Source organism: Leptodactylus fuscus, chromosome 8 (assembly GCF_031893055.1).
Source record: "Leptodactylus fuscus isolate aLepFus1 chromosome 8, aLepFus1.hap2, whole genome shotgun sequence".
NCBI classification, from domain to species: Eukaryota; Metazoa; Chordata; class Amphibia; order Anura; family Leptodactylidae; genus Leptodactylus; species Leptodactylus fuscus.
In genome coordinates, this window is record NC_134272.1 from 54,405,149 (window position 1) to 54,426,132 (window position 20,984).

Genomic DNA, 20,984 nt, shown 5'->3' on the forward strand with positions numbered 1-20,984 from the left:
CTTTTTTTTTTTTTTTTTTTTTTTTAATGTAGATTGCGAGCCCCTATCAGTATCTCTTTGGAACATGGGATGGAAATCCATGCAAACACGGGGAGAGCATACAAACTCCCTGCAGATGGTTTTATGCCCTTGGCGGGATTTGAACACCAGGACTCCAGCGCTACAAGGCTGCAGTGCTGACCACTCAGCCACCGTGCGGCCCCAGCATGCCTTATCTGCACACAGTTTCGGGCCTAATCAGGAGCAGGATGTCGCGACAGGACGCCAGTGCACTGCATCGGCATCCCGACACAGCTAGCTACGGAGAGAGTTCATATCCTAACTCAACAGCATGTGCCTTAGCAAGAGTCTGGGATTTAAGACGTTTGGAGATATGCAGCTCTATAACTATACAGGTACATAGATCTGTAAAGGGCCTCCACTGTAAAGTAAAACATGCTGAGCAATATACATATTTCTTTCAGAATTGATAAGTTATTCACAATTGGGTCCTGCAAATATAATGGTCAAACATGTCAAAATGAAACTTTAGGTGTAACCGGATAATGGTAGTCTACTGGCAAAAACAAAATTAAAAACTGGTAGCCCCTCAACCCCTTCCCGTCGATGGCACTTTTTGACTTCCTGACCAAGCTCGATTTTTCAAAACTGACATGTGTCACTTTATGTGGCAATAACTTTGGAACGCTTTAACTTACCAAAGTGATTTTAAGATTGTTTTTTCATAACACATTGTACTTCATGTTAGTGGTACATTTTGGTTGATATGTTTTGTGTTTAATTATGAAAAAATTGAAAATTTGGTGGAAATTTTGAAAAATATGCATTTTATAAAGTTTGAAATGATGTGCATTACATACAGATAGTCAGACCGCCAAAATTATATCATAAATCTCATGTCCCAGATCTCTGCTTTATGTCGGCATCAAACTTTAGTCACCCTTTTAATTTTTACGGACATTATAAGATTTACAAGTGAAACAACAATATTCAAAATTTTCAAGAAATTTCCAAAACCCATTTTTTAAAGGGCCTAATCCAGTTATGAAGGCGTTTTGAAAGACCCTTGTATTAAAGCCCCCCATAAATCACCCCATTTTCAAAACTGCACCCCTTAAATAAGCCAAAACAACATATACCTAGTAATTTAACCCTATAAGTGCTTAACAGGAATTAATACAAAATGGAGGTGAAATTTTCAAATTTGAATTTATTTTACTAATATTTTCGTTTAGCCCTAGAATTTGCACATTCACAAGGGGTTAAAGGAGAAAACGCCCCCCACAATCTGTTAGGCAAGTTCTCCCGACTACCATAGTACCCCACTTGTGGGTGTAAACTAATATATGGACGCACAGCGAGACGCAGGAGGGAAGGCGCGCCAAAGAGCTTTTAGAAGGCAGATCTGGCTGTGAACAGTTTCAGGAACCATGTCGCATTTACAAAGCCCTTGAGGAGTCAAAACAGTGGAAACCTCTAGAAAGTGACCTCCCCCCCCCATTGTGAAAACCGCCCCCCTCAAAGAATTTATCAAGTGATGTAGTGAGCATTAGTAACCCCGAAGTGAATGTGTAAGCTGTGCAGAGTAAATTGGGTACACCAAATCCCATTCTATTTTCCCACCAGCTCCTATGACACGGACGGGGAAGAGGGGCATTCTGGGGGATCAGCGCTGGTGTATTATCTCTCATAAGCTCTAAATATGGGGTGTCCCCTGAAAACGCTCGCACCGCTTACACATTTCCTTCTAGTCGCAGCCACTTATGTCCTAATGATTTGGCGACTTTTGGGGTTTTTGTCTTCACATTGTACAAGGTAGATTTTTATTTTTATTTTCTGGCAATGTGGCCATATGAGGGCTTGGTGTTTGCGGTATTAGATGTGCTTTTCAATGCCACCATTTTGGGGCGTGTAACTTATTGACTACATTTTATTAACTCTTTCTGGGTGGGATGTAAAAGGAAACATCAATTCTGGCATTGCTTTTTAGCATTTTTTTTTTCCCGTGCAGCGTACAGCATAAGTAACATGTTACCTTTATTCTGCGGGTCGGTACGGTTACGGCGATACCTCATTTATATGATTTTTTAATGCGTTGCTATTTGTGCAGAATAAAATTCAATTCAGGGAAAAAAATCTATTGTTTTTGCATCGCCATCTTCTGAAAGGCATAACGTTTTTATTTTTCGCTAGACAGAGCTGGTTGAGGGCTTATTTTTTGCGGGAAGACCTCTTCTTTTATTGGTACCATTTTGGTTTTCATCTGACCATTTGATTACTTTTTATTGAACATTTTGTAAGGGAAAGGTGGTGAATAATCATTATTTTGTGCGGTTTTCTACGTTTTTTTTTTTTACGACATTCGCCGTTCGGGTTAAATAATGTTTTAATTTTATTGTTCAGGTTATTACGGACGCGGCGATACCAAATATGTAATGTTTTTTTCTATTTTTCTTTATTTTACATAATAAAATATTTTATATGGGGAAAAAGGGATTTTTGGGGCTTTATTTATTTATAATTTATTTTAAACTTATTTAAACTTTTTTATTTTTACTTTTTTTTCACTTTTTTTTTCTGTCCCCAATTGGGATTGAAGCAGTGATCGGCTGATCACCGCTTCAATACATATACACTGCAATACACGTGTTACACGTGTATTGCATTGTATAGGAAGCTGTCAGCCTGTGTAGACGCACGGGCTGACAGCTTCATTTACGGCAGGATCAGCCAGGAGCGAGGACGGGGTAAGTGAAGGGGCAGACCCGGGGTCACTGATCAGACCCCGGGCTGCCCCCTACGAACACCGGCACCCCCCGAAACCGGCGCGGGGGGTGCCGATCGGCACCATATGACACTGTAACCCTGGAGGTGCCGGTGGTCATGTTGATCACCGGCATCTCAAGGGTTAACACCCGCGATCGGACCCGGTTCCGACCGCGGGTGTTACGGGGCATTGTCAGCCGTGTATTACGGCTGACACCCGCTGTGCATGGTGCGCACACAGTTTCTGTGTGCGCACCATGCATCCACAGTAATAGTACGGCGGTTTGCGGGAAGCCCTTCTCAGCAGCGCCGTACTATTACGGCGAATGTCGGGAAGGGGTTAAAGAGTTTTTCTCAAAACAATAACCCTATTTAAATCTGTAGACAATTAAAATTAAAATTTTACCAAATATAAATAATTCAAGTTTTTGTAAAGTTTTAAAGATATTCTCTTAGTGGCGGCAGTCTTTTGTCTTGAGAGGTGGCCGATGCATGTATTTGATAATGGATGCAGGAACTTTCTATAGTTTGGCACTTTGTTAGAAACTCAGCCATGATTTCCTTCTTGTGGCCGGGTTATCTTCTTAACCATATAGTAGCCCCAGCCTGATAACCTGTCCCAATATGGAAATAATAGCTGGGTTTTTGATAAGTGCCAGACCATACAATGTTCCTCTCCGAAAGTTCAGGGTCTACAAAACACCAGAAATTTGCTGCAATGTAGTAATTAAAACACGAATATAAATCATGGACAAAAACTGTTACCCCTAAGGAGCATTCACACGTGCATCCAGTGTCCGCTGGGTTTCCGTCCTCAGCCCCGAGAAATTGCATAGGAGACGGAAACCTGGTGATCAGCTTTAAAACCCAATCATTTGAATGGGTTTGTAAAGGTGACCACGGGTGTCCGACTGTGACCTCTCCGTGGGGGAAAACAGACTTTTTTGGTCCTCCATGTCATGACATGACTTTGTGTCCGGCCGAAAAATCAGTTTCCCCACAGAGAGGCCGCCGGGTTTTCGTCCTCCTCTGGTTTTCTCGGGGCTGAGGACACAGACCCAGTGGAATGGCACAGGGAGGACACTGGGCGCAAGTGTGAACGCCCCCCGACATGAGAAAATGTTTAAAGCATTACAAAAATGTTAAATCTCTAAATGTTAAATTTCGTAAATTTGCAAAAATGCTTATTTAAATTTGTAGACAATTAAAAGTTAATCTTATATTCATGGGAAAATCTCTTTAGTGAAACTGAACCTACACACTCAGAAAATAAAAACAAGCTAGTACCTAAGAAGGCCGGTTATTTATTCTGAGCAACCATGGACATTGAACTCTTTTTGATCTTAGTTCTGATGAAATGCACAGTAGCTGTCTAGTTATCTCATCACACGCATGAAATAATACTGCAAAAAAAGCATTTACTATGTACCAAGGCTTATTCTTAGATTTACAGTGAAAACAAGCCACTATATCTACCTCTTTGTGGGTGCTGCACTGTCACATCACCATATCAGTTATGTAAGCCTAGAGATATACATGAAGGGGGAAGATTTCCCCAGTACTAGAATAGAGCAAGATGGATAAATTAAAGACATCTTTATGCGCAGCCATGTAAGAAAAGGCTTTATTTGTATTACGGTTTCATATTTTTATAATCTAAAAAAATATTTTTTAACATAGACATAAAAATCTTGTGATAGAAATGAATTTCTGGCCAGGATGAAGAAGCCTACTCACATTTCATAAAACAGAATGCAGTCAAAATTCACCTGGATATAGGCCAGGGCTCATGTCAGGTTTGTGCTAGGACTGGGCAATTAATATAATGAACTCAATGAATTCACTATTTCAAAAAAACAAAAAACAACAACAAAACAAAAAAAAACGCAATTCTGATTTACACTTGGATCAGTAGCCTTGCCCTGGTGTGATATCATGTATGCATATAGGTGATATCATGTAACCATCAGGAACAGGGACTTCACTGAAGGCAATAGTTGGGTAGTAGGATAAGGAGGCCTGCATTAAATATATCTGACTCCTCCTCAGTGGGCCAACTCACTGGACTTTTTTATTTTTTTAAGCAAAAACATAAAAATTTACAAAATTGAGAATTGCTGTAGTCTACCACCAAATCAACTGCCACCACCATGTTACAAAACACAATAGGGTGAAGATGTACTACTCTGAAATGATATGCAAAGAAGGCAATTGGTGCACTGTTGGCAGGTCTTCAACCTTGGGAGCACTGCTCTTGCCACTCAGACCCCTGCCATCTCCTGCCTGCACCACCCCCTGCACAGGGACTTGATTCTCCCCAACATCCATCCTACAGGAGCAGTTCTTCTATGGGTGAAGGTTCACCCCAGTGCACCAACTGCCTCGTTTGGATAAGACTTTCAAATTTTCAATGTTTTCTACAGAAAGAGACATAAACAACATACCTTTGTTATTTATCATGTGTATGTGCTCTGTAACACGGTGGTGACAGTAGAATACGCTTCGGGAAGGCGGCAGACTCCCTCTAAGCTTCAAATAAATTGAGATAATTCTCTATTTCAAGGTTTTGTTTTGACACAGGAATCGTCAGAAAATGCCACAGCCAATGGTCGGTCACCACTGCAACCAGAGACTAGCAAGGGACCCATGAAACATTGCAACAGCAATCTCTGCCCCACTTTCTAGCAAGTTTTGATCATGTAGGAAAACACCTAAGACTTGAATTTAACCATACCGTTAAGCACCAGCCATTTTTTTTTTTGGTATAAGGAAGCAATGGTGTAACGTGATCCGCCATTGCGTAATTTGTAACAAAAGTCCCCCCTCACCATGTGCTCTGACTAATGCTGATTAGAGATGAGCGAGTAGTATTCGATCGAGTAGGTATTTGATCGAATACTACGGTATTCTAAATATTCCTACTCGTGTGGTATTCGACCGAGTACGAGTATTTCAAACACCTACTTGATCAAATACTACTCACTCATCTCTTAAAGTGTCCCAGTGATCCCTGTGGATTACACGGCCTACTAACTAATAAGTACTATTTCTATACTTGGTAAACTCGGGTACATTTTCTCGGAAAGTAAACCACAGCGTCACACCCTGGCCATGTCAAAACAGCCTATATATAACCACAAGCTTCTAAAGTAGAATTGTATGCTTGCCTGTGGTTAATCAATGAAGGAAATGGAGAAGTAGCAATTTCCTAACATAGACTTATTAGTGGACTTGATCACGTTACCCATGTAAGCACTCTCATAGTAACCTGTTCAGCTGTATCCCTGTAATACAGTAAGCATGCCTCTGTGTATGGCAGCCAATAGTCTGTGAATGGGGCACAGAATACAGATTCCTATAAACTAGTCAAAGCTGCAGGAAAGTTATACAACTCCTCAATATAGCAGGTCACTACAGGTAGGACAACTCTTTAAGAACAAGCTCTGGTCAATTCAGTATAATATGTGGCCCTAATATCTATCATTTACTATATGGCGGAAAGTCAATGTTATGCTTGGGCTTTCTCCTGCGGAATGCATAGAGTTGAAGAGTGGATCTGAGGAGGACCACCTCCTCAATTTTGATTGTCAAGAAAAGGAAGAATAGAGCATGAATGTCACCGTGCTGAATCCTTTGTCCTTACGGGAGATAGGCTACTGTAGGTCTGGCAGTTTATTTTCCATTTAAAGGGATTCTATCATTAGAATTCCCTTTTTTAACTAAGAACACATAGGAATATCCTTTATAATTCTGATCCTCGCTGCTGTTCCTGAGAAATATCTTCTTTCTTCCATATGTAAATGAGTTTTCAGACTGCACTGGGGGCGTCCCCTGTGCGGTTTGAAAACTCTCCAGCGATGCCTCCATCTTCTTCTCTGGACCGCCTCTTCTCCAGCGACACCTTCTTGTCTTCATCCAAAAATGCTGACTGCGCATATCCGTTGGCCATTTTCTTGTGGCCTCTCCCATTTGGCCACAGGAAAATGGCCAATGGACATACGCAGTTGGCGCTTTTGGATAAAGACACTAAGGTGATGTGGGAGAAGAGGCGGTCTGGAGAAGAAGATGGAGGCATCGCTGGAGAGTTTTCAAACAGCACAGGGGAACATATGAGTGCAGGGGATCGCCCCAATGCAGTCTGAAAACTCATTTAAATATGGAAGAAAGAAGATATTTCTCAGGAACAACGGCACGGATCCGAATAATAAAGGTAAGAGAAGAATATCCTTTCTTAAGGATATTCCTATGTGTACTTAGTTAAAAAAGGGAATTCTAAATGATAGAATCCCTTTAAGAACACATGCATGCTCAGATGAGCTTAACATGTATGTGTATGAGAGGTCAGGAGGAATACTTCAGACAACTATTCAAGGTGTATAGAAAACGAAACACTTCTCTTTGTGCAAAAGATTCTGTTGATTTGATTCACAACAATTATGACAAAGGTTAACACATCACAGGTAAAATAGAGGTAAAATACACACTGTGCAAACTACCAGAAGACAGACTCACAAATGTGCATGGTCTATTGAAGATAGATTAGCCAGACACACGATAGATAGATATTAGATAGATTAGATAGATAGATATTAGATAGATAGATAGATCACAGATACATCGATAGATGATAGATGGATAGATAGATAGAGCAATTTGTAACATTATCTAACAACTTAAGAACCGATCTTTTGTAATAGAACTGTAGCAATAATACTTATTATAACATAATATCCTCTTCCTTTCCTGTACAATAATTTCTTAAACAGATCATGTAAGTTACTACTACAATACAAGTAAAGAATAGATTTCGAAAGATTCCTTAAAGATTTTGAAACGGCATTCGGTGTCACTTCCTGAGGTTACATGCACATGACTGTAGTGGTTTTCACTGTCTGCAAAAATAGATCCACATTCTGCAAAAAAACATGTCTGCACTGCATCGACAAGTCATCCATAACCATGATCCCCTACATTTGTGTGGCTGAGTCTGTTCCGCAAAAATGGACAGGAATAGATCCTGCTGCATATTTTGCAGATGGTTTCTAAGGTCAGGACAAACTAGTCTGTATGGATCCATAAATATTAATGGGTCTGTATATTATCTGCAGTTGTGGACGCTAAAACCAACAAGAGTCGTGCGCATGAGTCCTAAGAGAAAGGTGGGATAGGAACACTATACAGTATTAAATGTAACAAAGATTATTTGCATTCTACATAACTACATCTAACTAATGAAACTATAATTAAGTACATGACAAAGTCCTTTTCAGTGTAAGGATCAATGAAGTTACCAGTGTTGCGTCCAAAGTCCCTCCCGTCCACGGTTACTAATGGCCGTATACTTTTGTAGTTAAAAGCCTCAGTTTAACTACTATTTTTTTTTTTTTTTGCCATTGGCCTCTGTAGGTGGGTGGGAATAAATAGGATGATGGCTGCATTCTATGCCCTCACCTCTAGGGTACATACACATGGTGTGGATAATGTGTGGATTTTCCACACGGATTTGCATGTGTAAAATTTGCAGTAACGTACAGTATTGACAGACGGCAACGTCAGAGGACTTAAGTGTAAAGACGATTTTCATTAGAAATACTCTAACTTATCAATGGATATACTTCATGGAATGGGCTGAACATGCGCTAGAGTTCATGAGACTCACTGAGGCAGGTGCAGTTCGAGGGCCTAAACCCAGTGTCCTCCGTGACTGTCTGCCTCCGATAGACTAAAGACTCGCCGTCTTCCTTTCCTGCCAGATCTTACTAGAGGGAAACACAGTGACAGGTCATAAGAGGATTTAACAGTGGAACATACAGTAGGAAAGTACACAAAGGAGACTTAAAGACACAAACAGTAGCATTCACGCAGACAATGAGGCAAGTGCATGCTAGATATCAAGACAAAGAGCTTAGAGGTTACTTGAGCAGAAGACTTGTAGGCCTTACCTTCTTAGGATAGGGAGTTCTAGTCACCATATAATCTGTCTGGTTGAGTAAAAGCTACCTACACATCATTTCCATACATTTATTACTAATAATAGAGCTGACACAATGGTGGACATGTACCAAAACTACTGTAAGGGGAAAATGCTGGATCTTCATCAATAAGCAAAATGGTGCCCATGAATCTTGACTCTGTTCTTAAGTAATGTTAGAAAATCCAATTCTTTCTAAGATTCTGTTATTTTGATATGTTGTTTGCTTTGATATTTTTTCTCTGCCACAAGGCTGTTCACTACAATGGATCCCAGGGGACCAGTTTGCAGCCACCACTAGGGAAAGCTTAGGAGCAGCGTAAATACCATTTATACACGGACCTAAATAATAGCACAATAGAGTGCAAGCTCCGCAGCTTCCTATAGCAGTGGCTGCAAGCACTTCACATATTATATTTAAGGGGTATTGCATTCCTGAGAAGAAGGATCATCCAACCCCGTATCGTGCGCATGGCTCGCTCTATTCACTTCTACAGGAGTTCTGAAAATAGCCAAGCAAGCATGCTCCATTCACAGAGGGCAGCAAGGTAAGATCTTGTGATAACTCTCCATTACTTCTACAAGTATGCCTAGTCATCACTCCACGCACAGCAAGGTGAGACACAAGGCAAGGTACCAAAGGACTTGGCACTTGTGGCATATTCAGAAGCAAGTCCTTTGGTACCTTGCCGTGTGTTTCACATTGCTGTGCGTGGAATGATGACTAGGCATACTCTAACAAGATAAAGAAGTTTTGACCACAAGAGTCAAGTTTTTAAATCTAAAAATTATAAGAGAACAAAAAAGTGGGTAGTGACTATGAAGGTATATTGATGATCATAAATATCAGATCAGTGGGAATGGGTATTTTGTACCCCCACTGATCAACTCTTTCCAGCAGCTGATAGAGAATGGAGCAGGAAGCAAACAGCACAGTTCTCTGTGTAGTGGCCAGATAAGGTTACTGCAGATCAGCTCCTATTCACTTAAACAGCTTACCGTATATGCTTGTCATCAGCTGCTAAGAACAGTTGAATGGTTGGGTTGCTCTATGATATTCTTCCACTGATCTGATATTGATAGCCTATTGTTCGATTAGGCACCAATAGTTTTTTGCAATTAAAAAAAAAAAAAAAAAAAAAGGCCCAAGGAGGTAAAAAGAATAATTTCATATATATATATGACTACTGAGGCCAATCTGTGATGTCCTGTGTCCTTTCTGTGGCATCCGGTGTCCCTTCCTTAGGCTGCTGCTAATCAGTGGCTTCAGCGGAGGGGACCCAGGACATCACAGCCGTGGAGGAACTTCACTTCAAGAAGAACAGCTAAGCAGCAGGACTTTTTTTTTTTCACTTCCGCTATTTAAAAAATTCTTTTTTTGCCCATACAACCTCTTTAATTGCCAGGAAAGGATAGCCGTAATACAAAGGAACGTACAATATAAAAGCACAATCATTACCCTGACTATCTAAGCAAAGAACAAAATATAGAATGTATGGTAACGTATGTACGGTAACCCTCACCATGTAACTAAGAGTCAGCAATATAAGGATTTACAAGTACAAAACTTTACATTAACGCAAATTTAGTGCCGGAATGTCCTGCGACTATAAAAAGTTCAGTGGGATAAAGTGCTATTATTCTTGGCGTGGAGCACTCAGTCTGAATACAAGGAAGGAAGCCTGTCTGTTTTCAGTTGAATACTATTTTATCATTAACATTATAAATTAGGCAGGCAGTAGGAGAGGGGACAGTGATGGCTGGGTAACCATAAAAAATGAACACCAGTATGGAATGACCGCCATTGCTCGACAGAAAGTGTATTTATTCACATCGCTCTGTGCAACCCTATTTTCCAGCCGCACAGTTTAATTCTGTGGGAATCATCAAGTCTTCCAATGAGTATCTGTTACACTTTCATCAGCTGAGCAAAAACATTCTAAAAGGAGAAGGTTTGTACTGACAAGACGGATGATCTGGAGTAATTCTGCCATACAAATTAGATCGAGCATACATACAAATGACAGCGACCCCTGTGACTTCTCCATACCTAGCTTGCATGTTTTCCCAGTAGGAAGACAGGACTAGGCCCATGGTGGTGACCTAGACTACCATCTTTAAGACTCTTCTTTACCCAGTCACCTACCATCAGAGTCCAGACACCACCAGCAAATAAGATGGTTGGCAGTTCCATTGAAACCTGCCCCATTAAAAACCTGTGTGAGTGGGGGACCTTGAGGATCTTCAGTTCAGGAAGCATGGGACTAAATACGAGGCCGAGTCACATTATAATGACCACCAATTAATATCCAGAGTAATCCCCATGTGCAGAATGGGCAGCAGATTGCTCAATAAGGTGCTGGTAGGTTGTGTTAGGTATCTGAAGTCATGCTGACTGCAGTTCATCCCACATATGCTAGAGGATGCATGGGAGTAGATCCATAACACAAACTCAACCATTAAAGTGGTCCTACAGATGCTCAATTGGGTTAAAGCCTGTGAAATTAGGAAAGTACTCGGAAAGTCTTGTTTTCTATTAAAAGGAAAATAGATAGGTTAATTAAGTATACTGCAAAAATTTTCACGCTGCACAACAGCAAAGAAAATAAAAAGGGAGTTCCGCTTTTAATATGGTCAATCCTATTGTAAAGTATAAGATAACTAGAAGGGGGTTGTCAGCACGGAAATAATAAGGCTATTTAATCTAACAGCCATCTTTATGGTAGAGTTGGCAGATTTCTTTTCACATTTTAGTAAAATAACACGTTGTACAATTCAGAAAATGACTATAATACAAGATCCAGAATGACTTAAACACAGGCTGTATAGAAATGTACAGTATTACAAAAATTCATTATTCTGAATGGTAAAGTAACAAGACAGTGCCTTTACATTGGACACATTTTACTGTTGCTTTTAATGTACTATTAAAAGTCTGTTAAAAGTGCATTCCCATCCACCGGGCAATTTTCATTTCGATAAGTAAATGCTCCGATTGATCCTCATGCCAGGGCTAACTGCAGGCCTGAATTTATGGGTTTTGTAAAACAAAAGGGGAAGTGAATGGAGGGAATTTAGTTCTGATGCCAGGTCCAGCTTAATGGAAGGGAATGGTTTTTATGATACTTACAACATCTGCTGTAAATCTTATTGCTGGAAGAACACAAGGACTCATATACTATATGAAGGCTAGAATGAAAGATGGCAGGAGGAGAATCACACTGTGGTTTTAGGAGGGGTTTCCATAATGTATGAATTTTAGGCCTAGGTTAAAGGAATACCCTATTTGTAGTGGAGTTTATGTCCACTTTAATAGCAAGTAAGGGAGAAAGTAATCCATTGTGACTTAGAAGGCTGGGAGCTGTGTATATCATTCAATGCAAAGTGGAATATGACTTGTGAGTAGCTAAATGCATCCGAGATGTGATGGGAACTACAAGTCACAGATGACTAAGCACAGCAGAGACTATTATTATTATTACCCCTACTGCCACTGACCAACCAAAGCAAAAGCTGCAAGTACAGTATGAACATGATCAGAGATGGGGAGTCAGTAGCCAAAGCACCAACTTCCCAGTCCTGAACATAATTCTAATGAACTGCTACAATAAAACATCTGGACCCTGCTGTAAAATACCCCAAACTGAACAATTATAAAAAGAATATTTAGCAATTTCTACGGAGACATAAAGTTGTGAGACTCGCATACGGCAACAGATTAGCGTAAGCCTAAAAGGGTATTGGCCAAAATTAAAGGCGTTTTGGATTGGAAAGGGGAAGGGTCTGCTGTCTTCCAGAATGCTACTCTTACCCAGGAGTTATATGGCGTATTGTAGCTTTTTCTTATTCGCTCCAATGGTGAAGGCTGCAATAACAGATGTAGCCCACAAACAAGAGTAGGGCTGGTTTTGGAGGAAAGATGCCATGATTTTTTTTTTTTACCTATAACAACCCCTTTAATTAAAGCAGTCAAATATTACACATAAAAAGATTTACAATGATCATAAAAACTAATAAAAACTATAATATTACTATAATAATGTATTAATATTTTATGGGTCACTCTCATGTGTCCAAAGACATGTAAAGGTGTCCTATGGTATCTAGCCTCCATGATGTTAACAGATTTCTTTAAATCTTGTGAGTTGTGAAGTGGGGCCTCTAGGGATCCTTGACACATGGATAAGCCTTAGGCATCCATGATCTTATCGCTCCTTCACCAGTTATTCACATGACCACTTTTGGTCGGGACATAGAAGGAACAATGGACAAGACCTGCCATCATGGAGATGTTCTAACCTGGTCATCTAAGCATCACAATTTTGGCCACTCGGTCTTTCAGCTCTTTGTCCCCATTATTCCAGCTTCAAGGATTGACTTCTTACTTGATGCCTATATATCCCATCCCTTAACAAATGCTACGGTCAAGAGATTATCAACATAATTCACTTTATGATCAGTGTAAATCTAGCTGTTACATCTGATCGCCTTGCGTAGCTGCCACTGTACTGAATTTGCCAGGACAGTCCGAAATTTTCAGCAACCTTGGAAGGGCCTTTCTCCAAAAAGGAAGTATGGCTTACAAAATCTCCATCTCATAGTTGATTTAAGTATGGGGCATAGGCTGGTTGGGGATACAGCCATGTATAGATCAGGGGCAAGGCTTAAACATCCTTACATTAACAAAGGCAAAGTTGGTAAGTATGACCTTTAAAGTCTGGGCAAACATTCATTTGGTTGTCATAAAGGAGAAGGGGAGATTACACTTTGGTATAGAATACAATATCCAACAGGAAACGGGCCATTTACTGGATATCCTGCTAAACAATGCTGACCTAGCAGCTGTTCTGTTTTCCCGGAAGTGACTTTCTACACAAGGCTACCATGTCAGTATAAGTTTTCAACTTTCACATAAAGAGGCCTAAATAATACCAAATTTAGAGGTTAATCTTGCAAATATTACTTTAGACCTGGTATCTACCCAGATGGGAGAAAACATAAAGATCCAGTATGGAGAGGTCAGTAAAGAGAACAAAAGCTGAATAACGTCTCCATGTATTGCGGCTCTGTGGAGTCCTATCATCAGACACCCGTTCAACCAGAGACAGACTACGGCACAAAAAAAAAAAAAAATAACAGCAAAAAATGATAAGACTGAATAGAATTCCTTTACCTGAAGGACTCTGAATTGCAGATGGAGTTGAGGTTAAACTGGCTGTGACAGAATCACAGGGTCCAGTGCTTCCGCTGGAGCTGCCGCTGGAGGGGGGTGATGGAGAAGATGCTGGTGACGCGGTGTGCTGGTTTATGCATTGGGCTACGGCAAAACCTGTGAAATGTTAGACTTGTATTACTATGGTAAGAAAGTGCAACCGACGTATGAAAAAAATGTATTCTGAATTGTACAGTCCAAACGTAGGAAGTCCCTGTGCAGCAGATGACACATAATATCGAATATGTTTATTCAGAGTATGCATTAATATGGTATAGGTAAGTATATCTAAGCATAGGTGGTGGATTTTCAGGGTTCTTGTAATAATATATTTTATAAGAAAGTGCAATATAAAAGTATTACATTATAGTAACAATTTTACAATTTTACCAGGACTGATGTTCATATTGTTTTTTTTTACTATCCTACCCCTATCATTAAAACAAGGTCCTGCATCCTACTAAGCGGGCGTTCACATGACTGTTGTTAATGTCCATCGATGTCTTCCATCTTAGGATGATCACAGACTAATTTTATGTCCCTTCCTATTGACATTAAAGTAAACAAGGTGACAGAAACTAGTTTCCATCATGTTTGCGCACTTTTGTAACAGAAGATAAAGTTGTGCATGCCGGACTTTATCTTCCATTAAAAAGGTAAACAAATAGCTTCTGCCATGTTACGTCAATGGGAACGGACACAAAATCAGTCTGTGATCATTCTCTGAAACAGCTTAATGTTTGTTGCTGTCATCCTATGATGGAAGACAGAATCAGACATTAACAACAGTAGCGTGAATGTCCCTTAAGGGTATATTGTAAGCATCTATGAGGACAATTTCTGGAGATTCTCTTTAAAAGAGCCAATGGCAAACAGCACAGCAAATTTGCAGTCTACACAATATTATAATTTGTTTTTAACAGTTGTAGAAGGGGATAACAGATCAGAGACTATTGCTTTAAAATTAAAGAGGTTTATCCAAAGAACATAAACATATTTACATTTATAAACAATTAAAAAAAATTAAACATTTCTGCAAATGTTCCGCAAACAATGCTCTGCAAACCAAGCTGTTTGCTAAAAACAAACTTATCTGGATTTTCACCACCTCGCCCATCTAGGCACCCCCTCCAGTATTATCCCAGCCACTGGATTACAAGAGGTATTCATTGATGAAATGGAGTAAATCCATACCATTTAGCACTGGAAAGTTGAATAACTCTTCAATTTGAAATTAATGTTTTATCTACATAAGACAAAGCCTCCTTTAATCTTCCAGCCTGATATCACTAGCCAGCAGTAAAAGGCACAGCAATCTTACGCTTCCATAAAAGGGCTGGATGGGAAATGTGCACACTGCCTTCTTATTTTATTGGCACTTGCTAATGAAACTGCCTCGTAAAAATACAATCAAGAGACTAGAAGCATCAGCTGTCCATCCAAAATGATAAATGTCTACTCTGGGAGATGCCTTCAGCAAGACCTATCATAAGCGGGAAGAGATTCCCTCAAAAGACGAGGAGGAACAGAGGAAACACTCCGCTTAGCTGAAGATGAGGGGCATGATTAGACTTGTTTAATGGAGAAGGGATATACTAACCGTCCAATTCTTTTTATATATATGCCAGAAGTATCACATTGCCTCTTTTTATAGATGTGAAGGGTACTAGACATACAAGTTATCCAGTTTCAGACCAATATTACAATATAAATGTTATTGTTTTGTATAATAAAGTTCTACAGTAAGCCTTTCAAAAGAATATCACTGTGGAAAAAAGTGAAAGAAACTCCAATCCCTAAAATTTCATGGTTGTCCAAATGTGTCATGCGACCAGCTAATGGGCCGGTCTAGACCGAAATACTTACAACATTGCTACTACTATGGTAAACCCCGCACAGTAGATCTGGTCTTTATGGCAGCCTTCTGTTCTTACTAATACAGAGTCACTTTAACAGGGGGACCCTTCTATTACATTTACAGAACATGCCCCAAGATTGAAAAGGGATTATCTAAAGCAGGTTAATATTGAAGTGATCGAGCAACAGGTACATATCCAATAATAACATTTTATTGGGGAACTGCTGCTTAACGCTGGGGCCCCGCATGGTGTAAATGTCGTGGTTTGTCCGCATCATAAACCGTGGTATTTTACAGTCCCTTGTCAATTATATCTACAAAAACACCAGCGGTTTCCCTATAGGTATAATGGAAGCAAAAAGTCCGTATAGGAAACCTCTTCAGACTTTCTGTGCAAAGCGATGTGGGATAAACCATGATGTGTTGCTGCTGCAGTTTTTTCCCACAGCACTTTTTTTTTTTTGCTGCGGCACACTTCGTGGGGCCTTAGCTAGTTCCCCTGAAACTTCTCAGTTAAAGGTTACAAATACCTATTTTTTTATTTAAGAAAATGTGTCTATTTCTACCTAAAGATAATTTTTGAAATTGATTTTTTTTTTTTTAATTGAACACTGCCCAGTTTTCTTTCTGCAGCTTCTCTGTATCACAGTACATAGCAAGCTGCAGAATGCCATCCATTTGAGTGACTGAATGGTCTCCAGTGTTCTTCTGAGTTACTATCTAAGCTCACAGTTGATCAGAACTGAACTTAGATGATCGCTCAGAACACAGGAACGGTAAAAGACCAAGTTATCAGACAAGCTTCTGTACATATTGTGTAATATGTACAGAAGCTAAATGTTGATAAGACCCAAGTAAACTGATTTTTTAAGTAAAAAAAAGTACCCACATTTCAATAAAAAAAAGTTTAATATTTTTACAAATATAATTAAAAATTTTGCAGAATGTTAAAGATTTGTGGTGACAGTCTGCTGTCTCGATCGGTTGCCAGTGGACATGACCATAAATGCAAGAGCTTTCTATACTCTGAAACCCAGTAGTAAATTTCCTAATAAGCTGGATTACCTTATCATGTATGTGGTGTCCCTGCCTGATAATCTGTGCTCAATAAGGAAATCATGGCTGGGTTACTGACACGTGCCACACCATAGAAGATGGTTAAAGAGGACCTTTCATGGGTTTGAGCACATGCCGTGTTATATACGGTACCGGTACCGATAGCTCTTCACTCAGGGCACAGATCGGGAAAGCCGACAGTGCGCTGAATTCAGCGCACTGTCAGCTTTCCAGCGGTATATAACACCACATGTGCTCAAACCCATGAAAAGTCCTCTTTAAAACTGCAAAATTTGCACAAATATTCAACTTTTAATTGATTACAAATCTAATTATCATTATGTTCATGGGAATACCCTTTAAACTCCTTTATTTTATTTTTTTTTTATATAATATTAAAGCTGGAAGATCTTTTGTTAGAACTTTACACTGTGGTAACCCTTGTTCCTCTTGGAAATGAAAAGATTTTGTATAAAACACTCATTTTTATGATCCAATTTGAGTTTTGGCTATAGAAAACAAAAAAACAAATCAAAACTGAACTCAAGTTTCTTTTTTTCCATATAAACTACTGAATAGTTCTGAAATATACAGGCACGCCTGGGGAAACACTTATGTAATATATATAACAGAAACAAATGCATTAGCAACAGCTAAATAAATTTCAACCATGCTCATGTAATGTCAGGGAAGAGACATCTTGTTCTATAGAAGTAGATGTGCCTACGGCAAGTACTGCATAACTAGCTGGGCAGGTCTGGGATGTGTGTAGTTCTGTCATATTCTTCGTATACGCCAGAGGTAAGATTTACACTGCATGCAAATGACTTAGTGGTTTAGAAGGCTTGTGCACATAGGCAGGGTCCTCTGGTGAACTCAGGTTAGTAAGAGGCCAACAGAGTGGCTGCCGAGAAGACCGAGGAAGCAGAATTGTGGCCTCCCCTGCAGCCCTCTACAAAAGTAATAAATGAAGGACCGGGGTTGTACTTTAGTAATAAAGCATTAAATAATGCTTTACTAATGGTAAACTATATTAGTTCCTGCATAACACCTTCACAGATTTTAAAAGATGACCATGGCAGAAATTTTTTTACATCTACTACGATGGGAGGTTTTTTTACAATGCAGTTTCCTACGCCACTCAGAGAAAGATTAGAATAATAATAATAATAATCTGTGCACATGCCTCTTAATACAGTAAGTGCATTTCTTGCCCTGTGTGTCTATATTTAGAAAATACAGCATCAAGGAGCTGGCTTAGATAAGTTTCCGTCGTAAATTACAATAAATGTGTAAGGTTGCGGGAGTTTATGTCCCCCCCCCCCCCTCACTAAGCTCCATACCCTGATCTATCCACTTTTCCAGCCACATGTCGGGGTTCACTTTATAGGCCCACTACCATAGGTCTACATTCCATACATGGGATACTTGTTTCTCGAGTAATAAATGACCAGTCAGTGGAAATTCACATGTGAACAGATAAGAATGATACAAGTCTGACTTTCAAAGGCAGCCAAGATCAATACCGCATGATTTATAAATGTGTGATAAGTCAATTCTTTCATCTACACCCAGAATGACCTGTAAATCAGGACCGATCACATTGTATAGTCGTGAAAATGCTATTGTGCGAAGCTACATCTAGGTCAATGTGCCAGTCCTAGATTATTTATAGTTCTGATGAACAGTGTTCGTGAATCATGAGCAAGTGCCATTCTCATCAGGTTTCTTATCTTTCCCATATTCACCCTCACATATTACACTGAGTACTCGAGTATGGTTTGCCTCTTTCCAATTTCCAAATAGTAATGAAATCTATAGGCAAAAGTACCAAAAACTACAATACATGAAGTTACATTAACATACTTGAATTGATTCTTCAAACATAACTCCAGTTCTAAACACCTTATCATAAATGAATAGTAATATTAATAATTAATAACATATAGTACAAAGTTTCATATTTAAAGAAATAGGTTTTTTTTCCTCCAAGATCAAGCAGGGCGCTTATTTTTCATCAACGTGCTGCGATCTCTGAAAACATCTGGGTGGAATCTGCCGTTGAGTCGGGAGCAGAATTTGTGAACAAATTCTTCAGTATTACCTTTAAACTTCTAAGTTGTAGATAAGATGCCATGATAGCACAAAAACAAATAAACAGGCAATATGAGAGTCTCACGCTCTTCTCCCTCCTACATAGAGATTTATATGTGACAGTGACTACAGATATAATGTAAACAAGATAATGAGCAGGAGAACAACTTAATAAGTGAAGAAGGAAACAGATCTCCTTACTAAGATATACAGTCCTATGAAAAAGTTTGGGCACCCCTATTAATCTTAATCATTTTTAGTTCTAAATATTTTGGTGTTTGCAACAGCCATTTCAGTTTGATATATCTAATAACTGATGGACACAGTAATATTTCAGGATTGAAATGAGGTTTATTGTACTAACAGAAAATGTGCAATATGCATCAAACCAAAATTTGACCGGTGCAAAAGTATGGGAACCTCAATCGAAAAGTGACATTAATATTTAGTAGATCCTCCTTTTGCAAAGATAACAGCCTCTAGTCGCTTCCTGTAGCTTTTAATCAGTTCCTGGATCCTGGATGAAGGTATTTTGGACCATTCCTCTTTACAAAACAATTCAAGTTCAGTTAAGTTCGATGTTCGCCGAGCATGGACAGCCCGCTTCCAATCATCCCACAGATATTCAATGATATTCAGGTCTGGGGACTGGGATGGCCATTCCAGAACATTGTAATTGTTTCTCTGCATGAATGCCTGAGTCGATTTGGAGCGGTGTTTTGGATCATTGTCTTGCTGAAATATCCATCCCCGGCGTAACTTCAACTTTGTCACTGATTCTTGAACATTATTCTCAAGAATCTGCTGATACTGAGTGGAATCCATGCGACCCTCAACTTTAACAAGATTCCTGGTGCCGGCATTGGCCACACAGCCCCAAAGCATGATGGAACCTCCACCAAATTTTACAGTGGGTAGCAAGTGTTTTTCGTGTAATGCTGTTTTTTTTGGATGCCATGCATAACGCCTTTTTGTATGACCAAACAACTCAATCTTTGTTTCATCAGTCCACAGGACCTTCTTCCAAAATGAAGCTGGCTTGTCCAAATGTGCATTTGCATACCTCAGGTGACTCTGTTTGTGGCGTGCTTGCAGAAACGGCTTCTTTCTCATCACTCTCTAATACAGCTTCTGATTGTGCAAAGTGCGCTCTATTGTTGACTGATGCACAGTGACACCATCTGCAGCAAGATGATGCTGCAGCTCTTTGGAGGTGGTCTGTGGATTGTCCTTGACTGTTCTCACCATTCTTCTTCTCTGCCTTTCTGATATTTTTCTTGGCCTGCCACTTCTGGGCTTAACAAGAACTGTCCCTGTGCTCTTCCATTTCCTTACTATGTTCCTCACAGTGGAAACTGACAGGTTAAATCTCTGAGACAACTTTTTGTATCCTTCCCCTGAACAACTATGTTGAACAATCTTTGTTTTCAGATCATTTGAGAGTTGTTTTGAGTAGCCCATGATGCCACTCTTCAGAGGAGATTCAAATAGGAGAACAACTTTCAATTGGCCACCTTAAATATCTTTTCTCATGATTGGATACACCTGGTTATGAAGTTCAAAGCTCAGTGTGGTTACAAAACCAATTTTGTGCTTCAGTAAGTCAGTAAAAAGTAGTTAGGAGTATTCAAATCAATAAAATGATAAGGGTGCCCATACTTTTGCACTGGTCAAATTTTGGTTTAATGCATATTGCGCATTTTCTGTTAGTACAATAAACCTCATTTCAATCCTGAAATATTACTGTGTCCATCAGTTATTAGATATATCAAACTGAAATGGCTGTTGCAAACACCAAAATTTTTAGAACTAAAAATGATTAAGATTAATAGGGGTGCCCAAACTTTTTCATAGGACTGTATAACAAAGTTTCTTATTTTCACTTGTACTATTCTTTTATGAAAAGGCTGTTTACAAGCAGAGGTGCACTTTACGAATGTGCAGAGGTAGAAGCCCTTAAACAAATGTTTGCTGTGCCATTTTCATGCTAAGAAATATCTGCTGTCATGCAAAGTGAATGTGTGACT

At 39.5% G+C, this 20,984-nt stretch overlaps 1 protein-coding gene across 6 annotated transcripts in view; it reads right to left on the reverse strand.

Annotated features, from left to right (window-relative positions):
• The window catches only part of CLEC16A (C-type lectin domain containing 16A), a 183,005-nt gene that overhangs the window by 8,243 nt on the left and 153,778 nt on the right, over positions 1 to 20,984 (reverse strand). For 3 of the 6 annotated variants that reach the window (XM_075285766.1, XM_075285765.1, XM_075285770.1), the window contains 2 exons: positions 13,911 to 14,066; positions 8,426 to 8,521 (listed from right to left, as the gene is read on the reverse strand). In XM_075285766.1, coding sequence (XP_075141867.1) covers positions 8,426 to 8,521; positions 13,911 to 14,066 — 252 coding nt within the window. Of the gene's footprint in view, positions 1 to 8,425; positions 8,526 to 13,910; positions 14,067 to 20,984 lie in introns of all 6 variants that reach the window. The other 3 variants (XM_075285768.1, XM_075285767.1, XM_075285769.1) reach the window with 2 other exon arrangements.